Source organism: Mustela nigripes, chromosome 2, assembly GCF_022355385.1.
Source record: "Mustela nigripes isolate SB6536 chromosome 2, MUSNIG.SB6536, whole genome shotgun sequence".
Taxonomy (NCBI): Eukaryota; Metazoa; Chordata; class Mammalia; order Carnivora; family Mustelidae; genus Mustela; species Mustela nigripes.
The window spans coordinates 46,685,761-46,700,525 of NC_081558.1; the positions used below are offsets into that span (position 1 = coordinate 46,685,761).

Consider the following 14,765-nt stretch of genomic DNA (forward strand, 5'->3'; position numbering starts at 1 on the left):
GATACTTTTTGAATTTTGAATTCAGAGATACTCTTTGAATTTGGGTGTTGGGTTCTCATCACAACTCTAGCCAGTGGGGTGGTTGTTGACTTCTCTGGGTCTTGGTGAGGGTTCAGTGAGAGGCAAAAAGCCCTTAGGCCTTGGCATGTGGCACAGAAAGTACTTCCTGAAGAAAGCAGTGAGATCCCGGTTTGCAGGTGACCTTGGTTGAAAGAGCACAAGTTGTTGGCGTCAGAGAGCTCTGACGTTGACTCACTGCTCTGCCACCACTTGTCCGTTCTTCGGTGAACTTTCTTTTAAGCTTTCTGGGCCTCCATTTTGTATGTATAGCATTAAGGCAGTTTGTTTGCCACAGGATTGTTAGTTGAGTCCCCAAATGTGGCACCTAATAAGTGTAAGTTACCTGAACATTGTTCATAGAAGAGGTTCTGAATTTTTATTGACCTGTTGTACTTTCTTCTAATAGAGTTTCTTCCCCCTTACCCCAGAACTTTCTGTTGTTTTTCTTCTATCTCAGAAACCTTTCTAGAGTTTTTTAATGCTTTTTTTCTTTGCTATATTAACTCCCACTGTGTTTTGGAGGGGCTATGTAAGTCCTCTTTCCCCAGACTGAAATCCCATGGAGTAGCTCACTGGACACAGTGAAGTTTGCCTTGCAGGTCAAAGCTACCATGACCTGGGTAGCTTTGGGTGGAGACCATAATATAACTTTGAAATGCATTCAGAAAGCACTGTCACACTGAGGAAGTAAATGTTGGAGTTCTATTACTTTAATAAAAAGAGTACACATTTGTACCGTCCTAGGAATAGATTCTACCATATCATTAACTCATCCGTAGTAAATGAATACTTCTAATGAGTAACCATCCGAACTGTCTGCTGTTGATATCACTGAAGACACTGCTACAAATAAGTAAACATTCTTGGTGAGATCCACTCATCAGTTTGTTTTTTCTGGTTAAAAGTAGAGGTTCTGCTTATAGGAAATAACATCTGGAAGGAACTTTGGGTTAATCTGCCTCAGTCCACTTATTTGATATATTTTATATTTTATATATTAGGTGAAGTTAAAGCTCAGAGACATGGATGGCTCAGTTGGGTTAAGCCTCTGCCTTTGGCTGAGGTCATGATCTCAGGGTTCTGGGATCTAGTCCCTCATCAGGCTCTCTGCTCCGCGGGGAGCCTGCTTCCCCCCCCCCACCCCACCCCCCCTGCCTACTTGTGAACTGTCCCTCTTTCAAAGCAATAAATAAAATATTAAGAAAAAAAAAAAAAGCTCAGCAACATGAGGTAATTTGCCTGACGTCATACTGCCTGTTGGTAACCGGACAGTAATACCAGTTTTCACATTAATTCCATGGTTTGTTCTTCTGGTCAGACTCAGTTGGCATCAAGTTTATAGATGCCCTTAAAATGCTTCTGATTTTTTTCTTCCTTAGGCTAGGCAACTTCTAGAATCCTGCCAATAACCGGTCACCCCCTTCTCACTCTTGCAAAGGGTCCATTACTCTTAACCCACCATTCAATGCAATGTCTGTTTCTGACGGGCATATCTGTGATCTGCAGAAACGTCATACTGCCTGTCTCTCGGCCTCTCGTACTTGCAGACTCGCCAGCCAGTCTTTGTGCAACTGCTGCAAGGCGTGTTCAGGGTTTACCACTGCAACTGGTTGATGCCGAGCCAAAAAGCCTCCGTGGAGAGCTGTATCCGGGTGCTCTCTGATGTAGGTAAGATATCGTGCAGTTTGGATTGAACATGATGAAAATGAACTCCCTGCCAGTACTAGAGACAGCCATTTCTCAAGCGCTTGTTATAGCTCTTCTGAAGTTCTGCATGCAGGATGTTGCAGAGGCAGAACTGGAATGGACATCTTGATTGCTAACCCTTGCTTTCATCTACCAAGCCAGCATCTTCCAAAGTCAAGAGCCAGTAAGTCCCAAAGAAAGCTAGCCTTTAAAAAAGTAAGAGTGCATGGTTCAGTGTGAGGCAACTCTTGGCAAGTCCCAGGGCACACAAGCTAATTGAAGGCTCTGGGAAATCTCTCAGGCAAGAAATGAATTTGTTTACTCCAGTAAGTGTATTTGACCGTATGGAAACTTTCTTCCTATGAAGTACAAGCCCAGGGAACATCCTTTCTCAGAAATGGTGCACTGATCCCTTTTGACTCCATGATAAATGGTGCTCCATTCCCTCTTCCCCACCCCTTACTTGTCACCTCTCTGGCAGCTTTGAAAGGAAGTCTTAAAAATTACTGCTCCCTTCACCCGGACTTAAGCAGGCTCTATTTCTTGGCCCTGTTCCCCTTCATAAATGTTAAGCAAGGAGTTCCCCTGCGTGCCGAAATTTAAGAAGAGTTCTCTCCCTGTAGTAGCGATTTCCATCCCTTGAGAGCAGCAGCAGAAACAGGTGAGGTTCTCGGCACTGTTGAGTAGTTGCCCAGCAAATACAGATGCTGTCTCTAGGGTGACTTACCTGATGTCAGTCCTCCCATCCTGATTTCCTTGACTCTCACGTGGTAGGTGTTGGCATCTTTGTATTATCTATGCAGTTCTATTACATAATAAGAGATGAGGCTTTTGAAAGTGTGTACGTTATAGGGTCATGACGTGATACCCCAGAGCCAAGATTCTGAGGCAGTATCCCCAGAACTCACTATTCTGCCCTCAGAAGGTTATGCGTCATGAAGTTGTTGAGTAAAATTCAGGCAGGTTGCCCAGCTGACCAGGTCAGTGCTCATTAGGAAGATGAAATGTTTAAATTGGCTTGAAACTGACGAGAAAAGACAGAGGGAGGGGATGTCTTTTAAGTGGCAGGGCATGAAAACAGCACAGCCCCCCAGGAATTCAGACATGTGCCTCTTGGGGAATGCCTCCTCCTGACTAAAATCACACCAAAGTTCACTGTTTTTTATGGTTTATCTTCAGAAGGGGGTATCTGGTGTACATTATTTCTATCTGACTATATGCTGTGCAGCCTGGTTTTTTGTGTGTGTGGTTTTTTTTTTTTTTTGTATTATTCTTATCTTCTTCCCCAAATTTCTCACTTGTTTTATTAAACTATTAAAATTTGTTGGCTGGCTGATGGTTCCTTAACCCACACTAGGTTTTTTTGTTTTTGTTTTTGTTTTTAATTGGATTTAAACAATTGCTTCTCAGATTGCTTCTTCCAGGATGCTAGCTTTGTTTTTACAGTTAGATACAGGTAATATGGCACCTCTTCTTTGCTTCTGGTCATATGAACCATTAAAGATAGGCGGTTGTTGTCTTGTTTTTTGGAGGTTGTTGGATTTTCCGTATGAAAAAAAAAGGATTGTTGGTCGTAGTTATTTTCCTTCTTTAATTACGCTTTTTATTTTGGATGAATTTTAGACATATAGGAAGGTTGCCAGGGGAACACACGAGTTCCCATATGCCCCTCACCCAGTTTCCCCTGCTGTCAACATCTTGCAACACCAGAATATTTTTGTCAAAACTACAAAACTGATATTGGCCCATTGCTATGAAATAAACTCCAGACTTGGCACCACTTTTTCCATCAATGTCCTTCATCTGTTCCAGGATTCAGTCTAGGGTCCCATGTTGCCTTTAGTTGTGATGCCTCTGTAGTCTCCTCTGGGCTGCAAAAGTACCTCGGACTTTCCTCGTTTTTTATGACAGTAACAGTCTTGAAGAGTGCTGGTCAGGTGTCCTGTAGATTGTTCCTTTCCTCATGATTAGACTGGAGTTTAAGAGGGGAAGACACGAGCCTAAATGGAAAGAATAGCTTATGTTATTGTAAATATCATCATTTGTATTATGTTTGGCTTAAATTGGCATTTTGTAGATTGTTGTGTAGAATACCACCGATAGAGGATTTTTAGAAAAATAGCCAAATGAATTCCCTGTCTTCATAATTCTTTACATATATGAACACAAGAGAGACCTTAGGATGCCAGTCATTGGGGAAACCCAATGAAGTTTAACTTTGACTTGCCCAAAGTTTGACCTTAGAACATGTTAATCCTCAGAGTTACTGCCCCCAAGAATTCACACTGAAAATTGCTGACCTAAGGATGGTCAAATTCATTTGAGCTCCTCAGCGTTCATACTCATTGCCATGCAAGTGACATATTATGGCTCGGAAAAATCTGCCTGAAGGATGATGGGGGAGTTAAGTCTGTCTCTGGGGCATCTCCTCCCCAAGTTGGAGTCTCACAAGTCATCTTTCTTCCCTGTAGCTAAGAGCCGGGCCATCGCTATTCCTGTGGACCTGGACAGCCAAGTCAACAACCTCTTTCTGAAGTCCCACAACATTGTACAGAAAACTGCCATGAACTGGCGGCTGACTGCCCGCAATGCCGCTCGCAGAGACTCTGTTCTGGCGGCTTCTAGAGACTACCGGAATATCATTGAGAGATTGCAGGTAATGCCTGACCCAGAGAGGAGTGAACCTGAACCAGGTCTAAGGTGGTTCCCACACAGCAGTGCTTCCATGAGCCAGAGAAAAACCAAGATGGACCATAGAGAGATGTTGGCATGTGAGTAGATAGTCAAGCACCGTAACAGACATAGGACCGAGAATGCAAAGCTACTTGGGAAGAGGAAAGCTCCTCACAAAGTCATGGTCTATAAAGGTTCATAGATGTACAGATTTCTTTATGTAGAATGGGGACTCTGCTCTTACCAGGAAGGAATATTTAAGTATTACATAAGGGTACTTAGAATAAGGGCATGAGGGCTCCATGTTTTTTTTATTTTGTAAATCACCCTGGGATATTTAGCCTCTTGATTTAGCAGGTAAACTAGTGTGATAATGCCGAGAAAAGAGTTTTCTATCAGACTGAGCCAACTGAAAATAAAAATGTTCCTAAATTCTACCTGGATTGTACTTTTTTTTTTTAGCACCTAGAAAGAAAGCTGTCCCTTTATTAAGGGAAGAGTAGTGAGTATTAGGGGTATATGAAACACTTAAATATACATCTTAACATGAGCACCTTCCTTTAGCAAGCTCTTTAAGGGAGTCTCTTACAGGAAGTGCATGGGCCATTGTCGGAGATTCTCAGACACTTCAGATGGGCCTGCTGCAGTGGTTAAGGGCATGATCTCAGGCCAGCACCTGCGGTCAAGTCCTGACGCCACTTCTTAGAAATGCTGTGTCCTCGGAAAGGTTACTTTATTGCTCTGTGCTTTGGTTTTCCCATCTGTGAAGTAGGATAATAGTAACACCTACCTCAAGGGGTGGATGTAAGGATTACAAGGCTGGTAACCTGTTCCCATTATCGGAACACATTTGCTTGCTTAACAAATCACAACAGCCATTATTTCCTTCTTTTCTGCTGTCCTACCTAGGTTGGCTAGGCTCGCTAGCTCAGGGTCTTGAATGTAGTCGCAGTGAGAAGGCAGCTGCGGTTGGACTCATCTTGGAATCTTGCACATGTTTGGCCCTCCAGCTGGAGTTGTGAGCTGAAGCATCTCCATGCAGTTTCCCCATGTGGTCGGTGCTTGCTTGCAGCATGGTGGCTGGGTCCCAAGATCAACATCTCAGAGAGAGAAAGAGACAACAAAAGCTGTAATGACTTTAGGGCACACATAGCATCACTTTTGTCAAATTCTCACAGGTGTCCACTGAGGTTCAAGGGAAGGGGACATAGACCACCATATGATGGGAAGAATGAATGTCAGTGATGCAGTGTGAGAAGAACGTGCAAGAGAAGATATATTGCAGTGGCCATTTTGGGAAAATACAGTTCATGTAAACGGCATAGGATAGAGCCTGGCGTGTAGTGAGCACCTGAAAGATGACAGCTGCTATTATGATTATTACTTTTACTGTCATTGCTGTTAGGACTGTAATAATGAATCTCTGTGAGGTTATATAACCAGCCTACAGACGCATTTATTAGCTCTACTCATGGTGGGCACTAGAATGAAATGGTGATGAAAACCACAAATGAGTAGTGCTACGGAGAGCTGCTGAGGAACCTCATCTTGTCCAGAGCTGGGATGGTGATCCTAGGCTTTGCTGAGGAGTGATGTTTGAACCAAGATCAGAGGAATATAGGACTTACTTAAAGAAAGGAGTAGAAGGGAGGGTAATGCATATGAAAAGAACTTTTTATGGGACAGAATGTGATGCATTTGAAGACCAAAGGAAGGTTAGTGTGGCTGGAAGCCCATGGAGCTGGGGAAGTAGGAAGGTGTTCTTAGGTCAGGGAAAGAATTCCACCCTTCCTCTGACAGACCCAGTCTTGAAGGTAATTTAATTCAAATAGAGTGCTTCCTGACTCCACTGTATTTTTAAAGTGAAGGGATATTACAGACTCATAATTGTTTGAATGCACAGTATTTTTTACTGTTCAGACTAAATAAATTATCTGCAGCCAAACACACCAGTTATGCATATTCTTGAGGAATAAAATAAAATATGTAAGCCTAGCTAATGCTTGTTATAAAGACTTGAGTAGTGGCTGAAAGGATCCTCATTATGCCGTGATTTATTGTCTGAGTCCCTGTAGTGTAAGATTGCCTAGGACAGCAGAAGTTATCATAATATAAGAACATTCACTTGCAGCCTGACTGCTTATATAATTAATCTCCATTGAGACATCCCCTCACTTAACACCAGCATCTTTCCCTACCCATTGCTTCACCATCCTTGTCTGTTGGCCTCTCCTCGATTGCTGAATGCTAAACATTTGACAATACAATGCAAATCAATTGCAGTGTAAAGTTCAAACCTTGCAAAAGATGCAGGATTTTATGAATATGATTTTGAAGAACTGCTTCAACCCCCTGCAAATGCTATAGACAAAGGTTTGCCAGAGTTAGGGCTGATAACTACTGAAGAAGAAAACTTTGGGTGCTTTCAAAAGAAGAAACAGATTTTTTTTAAAAAAAAATGACCCTCTTTTTGACTGTGCTGTGAATGTCAGTATGAATTAAGGGATACTGTAGTGTACTCTTGCTGGGAAAATTACCCTTCCCCCTAAAATAATTTGATCGATGCATGCATTCTTTATGCATCCTAAATATTATTGAGTGATTATAAATTTTGTTCAGTATAAAATAAATAATATTCACATTCTTTAGTTTTAGTTTTGGGGTAACAGTTAAATCAATTCTTTATTGACCATTCTCTATGAAATTTGGGTCTACAGTTACGTTGAATGACTTAAAGGTCATTTAAGTGACCTTTCCCTTGAAAATCTCCTTGGTTTACTAGGCCTTCCTCTATTGTCTATCATGCTGTGTTCAGCTCCCATCTTAGTTAGCAAGGCTTCTAGTTAGGTTCTGAGTCACTAAGCCATCCAGCAGACTGTAGCATCTTTTGAAGATAATTTCTCATCTGTTTTCTGCCATTTGCCTTTATATGGTGTTTGTTGTGTTGGTTTTGCTGCTCTTTCAACTTCTCTCTGTTTTCCTCTCCTACAGCTATGTGTTTTGCATTTGAAGACCATCATGCTATCAGGGTACATGTATTTAGCATGTTGATACAGCATGTTCATTCATTTGTGTGCTCATTTTGGTATGACTTTTTATTATATGAATAATCCATGCTTATTGGAAGTAATTTGACTGTATTCCCAAGTACCCATTTATGGAAGAAAATTGGAATCACCTGCAATCCCACCACCCAGAAAAAACTAGTAGTGATGTTTTGCTAATATTTAGAAACACCTGATGTTGTTTCTAAAAAATCGGATCATATACTACATGCTATTGTTTAACCATTTTTTGCATTCATATTGTAGTCATTTTTCTATGTTGTCGAGTATACTTTTTGCATCATATTTTAAAATATGTGGAATGACCCCTTAAGTGGCATAGGGTCATCACAATAGAAGGGCTGGGGGTGTTGTTTTTACCTCGTTCTCCATGTCAGGGGCTATGGCTTCAGATATCCCTGGGGCAATGTTTAATAATTTGTGATAAATATCAGACAGCATTAACGACGCTCTAACCTAGCCTAGGTTGTGGTCATTTTTGAGGTCAGAAATGAATGTTCTCACACTCCTGTAGTCAGCCTCGGCCTGAGCTGCTCACCAAAGCTGTACTTCATTCCGTTCCAGGACATCGTCTCGGCTCTGGAGGACCGTCTAAGGCCCCTGGTCCAGGCAGAGTTATCTGTGCTCGTGGACGTGCTCCACAGACCTGAGCTGCTTTTCCCGGAGAACACAGATGCCAGGAGAAAGTGTGAAAGCGGTGGCTTCATTTGCAAGTAAGCAGCCTCTCACTCTGGGGTGGTCGACTGTGGAGCCCTGCTGACCAGACAAAGTACCTGTTCATTAAGAAGCAGATGCTGGCCTGGTTTTTGACTTTGACGAGTACAAGGCCATGCATTAGAGTCCTGCTCTGACCTTTCTAAAGTCTGTGGGTTCACTCGTACTTCCTGACACTTGTTTTGCGTGAGAATTTCTCCGATCATCTTCCGTACCATAAGCACCAGCAGGGTGTCCACCGTGGGCTGGAAGGGTCGTGACCCTTCTGCCCTCAAAAAGCTCAGACGTACCAGGATCCCACAGTCTTTTCCCAACATCTTTGTAACTTCTTAGTTTATGCCTTGAGGCATTATCTGTAAGAAACAACAGGTTCCATCAGTGGAAATCTCCGTTTGATTTTTATCCTAAGGTGGGTTGGTTAACTTGAGAGTGGGCTCTGCCTCAGAGCCCCTCCAAGGACCCTGGGTCCCTCAAAGAACAAGACTATGGGTTAATGAACAGTGTTTATTCACCTTAATGATCATCCTCATGACTTTTTTTTGTTGTTGCTGTTTTTTAATACCAGTGGCATATTTTAACCATGTTATCAGCACCCCTTGCTGCGTAAAAAGCCACACTCTATAAACTAACAGGTTTGAGTGGACTTCTGTACTATTTCTCTTCCCCCTGTCGTCTCCCCCTCTTATGTGATAGACTCCTGCCCAGGGTGCCCTTTTGCTGTTACTGACCAGCGGGTGTCACTGTTGAGACACTTTAGAGACCAACTGGCAGTTCTCACTACAGTGAATGCCCCGAAGCATGTCGAACCTGTGAGCCTTTGATAAATATTTGTTCATTAACTGACTACTTAAAATAAGTTGCTTGTGAAGGATTGTTTAATTCAAAGATCATTTCAGGGACCTAATGCATGGTTTCCCCTCCGTTCAGGTTGATAAAGCATACTAAACAGCTGCTAGAGGAGAATGAGGAAAAACTCTGCATTAAGGTCCTACAGACCCTCCGAGAAATGATGACCAAAGATAGAGGCTATGGAGAAAAGGTACTGCATTTTATGCTCTTGTCAAGACAAGATCTTGCTATTCAATTGAAATGGGATCATGGGTTAGAAATCCGATGTAGTTCAGGCGTACTGACTGAGGGGACTTATTACTTTTTAAAGCTAATTATCCTGTCATAAAAGGTAGCTAAATCATATGTCTTCTCTTCTAAAAATCACATATACTTAGACGTCTTATAGGCTGCTAATGTTAGAGAAATAGTAATAAGAGATTTTGTCTCAATTCCCGGCATGAGTGCAAACGCCTCTTGTGTATCAAGGCACGCATTCCTGACTGGTGGGTTCCAGCCACGCATACCTGTGGGCCTGCTTGGTTCTTTCTGGTGAGATGTTGCACAGTGCTTCCAGTGTACTGAAAAACTCCCTCCGGGTCTAACTGGAATTAGGGCAGGCAAACATATTACCCTTTCTAGCTCAGACTGGGACACGGGCCGTCCCTGGGACGTGCTAATTTCCTGGCATAGGCAGTGAGCAAGGATGTGCAGAGACCACTCCCCACACTTTTGATTTTGGTCCAAGTGGGATAAAAACAATCACATTGCCCCTCCTTTCTACCCCTTCCCCACCTTAAAAAATTGCAGGTCCTGAATTTAAAATTCCACCAGTTTTCATTTGAAGGTAGTGTGTTCACTAATGGACTCCTAGCTACTTTCGTAGCATTTTCTGAGCAGGTAAATGCACTGATATCATTGGTTTGTCAAAATACCCAATAACTCATTGATTCATCTCTGCGAAGAAGCCTTGATAATTAAATCATAGTCTTCTTTGTCAAAGTGGGTGGTGGCAACCAGGTCATTTCAAGCATAGGAATCTGTAGGGATCTTGATTTCTGACCTAAGCAATATCTTATGCAAATATTAGAATAATTTCACATGTGAAAATCTTTGGGTAAGAAAAGTAAAACAGCAAAGTACACAAGCCCTTTTGTAGTATATACATTCCTTCCTGTCCCCAAATCACACGGCTTTGAAATGTCACCGAGAATTTTAAAAATACATAAATTAAAGGGTGAATGAATGTGGACTAATTAGGAAATAAGTATCTATAACTCAGTAGGAACTTTGAGGCGATAGCCTACAAGAAAAGAGTTTATAAATATAAATGGTAGAGGTGAAGACCCCTTGTACAAATGAGAAAGGATGAGATGTCCTTTTCATACAAGCACCTATAGATACCTGTGTGGATCTTGCGCTGACACACAAGGAATAGGCAAAGGCTAATAGCAGAGAGGACCAGACAAATAAGCAGTGTTTATTTCACAAGATTTTTCTTTTTCTTTTTCTTTTCTTTTTTTTTTTTTTTTAAGATTTTATTTATGTATTTGACAGACAGAGATCACAAGTAGGCAGAGAGGCAGGCAGAGAGAGAGGAGGAAGCAGGCTCCCCGCTGAGCAGAGAGCCTGATGCGGGGCTTGATCCCAGGACCCTGGGATCATGACCTGAGTTGAAGGCAGAGGCTTCTTTAACCCACTGAGCCACCCAGGCGCCCCGAGGTCTTTATTTTTCTTAAAGTGACCTTTAAGGAGTATTTTTAACATACAATTCTAGTTACAGAAATTCACTCTTCATAATAAGATAAAATCCACCAAAAGGGCCATAACCAGCTATGAATGTATTTGCAGGTTTGGGGGGCATAAAACCTGATTTTAAAAGGTGGAGACCAGTTTTCTCTTCTTTAGAAGATCTGTTCATTTCAATGACTGAGATTTTTATAGTAAACGTGGTGTCTACTCCCACGAACATTACAAGTTGTGATTATACTTCCATTTCTCTCAAGTTTTTTTGTTTGTTTCTGTTTTTAATATCATGGAAAGTGGAAAAAAGCTGGGAGTCGGGTCTGTTGCTTGGCATCCACGTACATCAGGGTCTTTGAGCCACATGGAAGATATGCTTCTCCCCACCAGTTTTCCCTGCCTGTTTGCTAACTGGGAGAATATCACAGACCATGGGAGATACTGGATCTGAGATGTTGTAAAATTGTCTGTTATAAACCTCATGAAAAACAGTAGAGCCTACAGCTTTAAGAGGGCAGGAGGTGGAGGTCACTATGAAAGAGTAAATTGTCACAGTTTAGAAGAGGTTCTCAGGCCCTGGCTCACAATTTTTTCTTTAGCTGGTGAAGGAAGTAGCCACACCCAAGCAGAGACAGGCTTAAAGGAAAGATGGCATGTCTTTCCAGTCTGGCTGGGGCTGTCTTCCCCCTTCACGAAAGTGAAAATACCGTAGGCAAATGTAGGTCATGCAACCAAGGAAGACATTCCAGAAACCCATGTTAGTCAACAGCTTCAATACCTATGGCACATACTTAGAATGCTTCTGGCCCTATGCTTTGTGGGAAAATGCTACTTAACTATTCACATTAATTGAATGTAAAAGAGTTGGTGCTGGAGAGGGAGGTTGTGCTAAACTATCTCTGTTTCTTCTGATCTGGTAGTGGGTATTAAATTTGTCCTGTTTTATTAAGGCTTTTTGAAAATGATTTTGATGATTTGCTGGCTCTTCCTGTTTGACTACAAATGCATGATGTATGGGGTGGGCCAGCTCCTTTAAGGGTGGAAGGAACCCAGAGCCAAGAAACTAACCTTTCTCAGGCAAACCAGTTGGCTTTGGTTGATAAAATAAATGAGGTGTTCTTTGGACTGGTTGCTCAGGGCACAAGGGCAAGTGTGAGGTCATTTCCGTCTTCCTGGCCCAATTTTCCTATTAGCTGTCTCTTTAGTGGAATTTGTCCCATGACTAACACCCTCCTGGGATGTCCAGAATTGTTCTGCCTCCCTGCCCTATCCTGAGTTTTCATGGCCATAGTCTGGTTTGGCATCACTTTGTCCCACTCCTCTTCTGCCATGGCGGGAGAGCTGAAGAGACTTACCAAGGTCATGTGGCAAGTGCCCGACAAGATCAAGACTGAAAGCCAGGGTCCCAAATCCCAGTGCACTGCCCTTTTGTCCCACCCCTCAGGTGGTGTCCACCCTACCTTTGGGCCAAGTTTTCTTGTCTTCTAAGCCATACTCCTTAAAGAGACATAGATGCCTTTATTTGTCTCTGTTTTCATTCAATATTTAGGATTGTCAAGGTCACAGATGAAAATGAAAGTTGAGATAGTTCTTTATTATCCTGTTGAAAAATGTTGAGACATTAGTGTGCTTGCATAGATCTACTTGCCTGAAAAAAAAAAGCTACTGCCACCCATATTGCTAGACAGATTAAAATGTAACAGAATCACTGTAACACTGACTTACATTTTTAAAATGCATTATGTACCCATTAGTGTCCTAAAGTATGTCTTAAATAAGTCACATTCTTTGAATTCTTATTATATGCCAGCCGCTGTACTAAACATATGTATTGCCTTACATCAGGTCAGCCTCAGAGATAGCAGTATTGTTATTGTTTTATACATGGGGAGAAAACTTGGGCTCAGAGAGGTTCAGAAACTTGCCTGAGGCCACACAGGAATGGAGGAGCCAGGAATTCAAACCTGAACACTCTGGCTCCAGGGTCTTCTCCACTGTATCATTGGTGATTGACAACATCTGAATGTTTGGAAGTCCACCCACAAGTGTAACATTTGAGTTTCGATCATGTTCCATCATTATGTAAATGACATGAACTAGTAGCTCTGACAGCACTGTGGGTAGCAAAATTTAAACATCAGCTGAGTTGTGATGTCTCACCTAATTGAAAACAGTCTCCACTTGATGCCAACTGGCTGTACAAATTACGGTTGTCCCAGGGTCCTCCACAACCTGTGGTTCTGGTCAGGTCCCAGAAGAAAGCCTCAAATTGGTGAGTAGCCAGTGGTCAGTCCTCTGTTCTCGGTCAGCTCCCTGGTAGGTGCCTTTCTAAGAACTATCATACAGGAAGCCAAGCTCAAGGCTGCTGGAAGAAGATTATCGCAAAAATTTAATCATGCTCATTTAGGAATTTTAAAAAATCATCTTTACTATGTCTCTAAAATGCAAAGGAGCAGCAATGAGTATTTGCCTCTTAATATAAATATTAAAAATGATCACCAAAATAACGATGAAATATGTTTTTGTGTGATGCTCACCTCTTGCTGTCCTTTGTATTCAAGGTTAATAAACCTTAAAATGATAACAGGACTTTACAGCTATTCTAGCAGTGCCTACTAAACTCTGCTTTTTAAAAGAAAAAAAAAAATTTTAAACTCAATTAGCCTTAGTACATCATTAGTTTTTGATAGAATGTTCAATGATTCATTAGTTGAATATAACACCCAGTGCTCATCATATCACATTCCTGTTTTTTTTTTTTTTTAATTTTATTTATTCCTTTGACAGAGACAGATCAGAAGTGGGCAGAGAGGAAGGCAGAGAGAGGAGGAAGCAGGTTCCCCGCCTAGCAGAGAGCCCGATGCGGGACTCGATCCCAGGACCCTGAGATCATGACCTGAGCTGAAGGCAGAGGCTTTAACCCACTGAGCCACCCAGGCGCCCCCACATTCCTGTTTTTAATCCAAAATTAAACCATGTCTTTATTGAAAAACAAAAACAAATAACTTCCCATAGCTAAACATCTCCAAAATTGAATCTGAATCTCTATATAACTCAAAGAACATCTAAATGCCCTTAGACCTGGCTTGAAAAGCGAGCATAGTTATGTTATATGTTATATATTGGCTTCTCTGTCGTCTGTTGTAGGTTTTTCTATTAGTCAGAGAGCTTTGAAAAGAAATTCAGAAGCCAAGAATTAATATAAAAGGTTATCTCAGAACTTATTTAAAATCTATTTTGTCTTCTGAATAGTAGTAGCTGTTTTACTACTAGAGAATTTCTGACCTCAGGTTAATGTCAGGGTTTTCTCATACAAATTGACAGTAACCTGTTAATTACCAATGGTTCTTTTCTCTAGGTGAATGAACTGTTAGCATTTCCAGCTATCAGGATTTTTATTAAGGAACTTAAATTTGCAAATGTACTATTAACAAAACATGATAAAAACAACTTGAGGATTATCTCTCACCTTTTAAACAAGCACAATTTTGAATAATGCTCCAGTTGTTTTTTTTTTTTTTCTTTTTCTAGAACTTGATGCTAATCATTTACTTGTTACTAATATCACTTGAATTGGCTCTAATCATCTAATCATTGGCTTTTTTTTTTTTTTTAAGTCATCAATAGTTCTAGGATTTGGAGCTTCTGCTCTTAGGATATGTTGTCATACTATTTGCTGAAATGGAACCTGGTTCTGAGACCCCCAGAGCCCTATGGAATGGTAAAATGAATGGAAAGAAATAATTTTCTCCTAAGCTGTGTTGATCCAACTATATCATTCTTGGCTCTCCTCTTTCCCACTCTCTTCCAAATGAACATGGTTCTTGATTGGGTAATTGGCCCTTGCTCGCATCTCAGTTCAAGTTTTCATATCTGTAAGAGAGGGGGAATGTGCACCTCTCAGCCCCCTTGGGTCAATGACCTGGAAGGTTTGCTACCTGCCAGGTGAACACAGTGTGGCAGCATCCTGCCCCATCCTGAGTGGCGCAGTGCAGA

At 41.6% G+C, this 14,765-nt stretch overlaps 1 protein-coding gene across 1 annotated transcript in view; it reads left to right on the top strand.

Moving 5' to 3' along the window:
- The window catches only part of ITPR1 (inositol 1,4,5-trisphosphate receptor type 1), a 327,611-nt gene that overhangs the window by 190,542 nt on the left and 122,304 nt on the right, over positions 1-14,765 (top strand). Inside the window, exons 36-39 of the mRNA XM_059390201.1 lie at positions 1,608-1,728; positions 4,218-4,402; positions 8,049-8,197; positions 9,126-9,237. Of these exons, the coding sequence (XP_059246184.1) occupies positions 1,608-1,728; positions 4,218-4,402; positions 8,049-8,197; positions 9,126-9,237 (567 nt within the window). The remainder of the gene's footprint in view (positions 1-1,607; positions 1,729-4,217; positions 4,403-8,048; positions 8,198-9,125; positions 9,238-14,765) is intronic.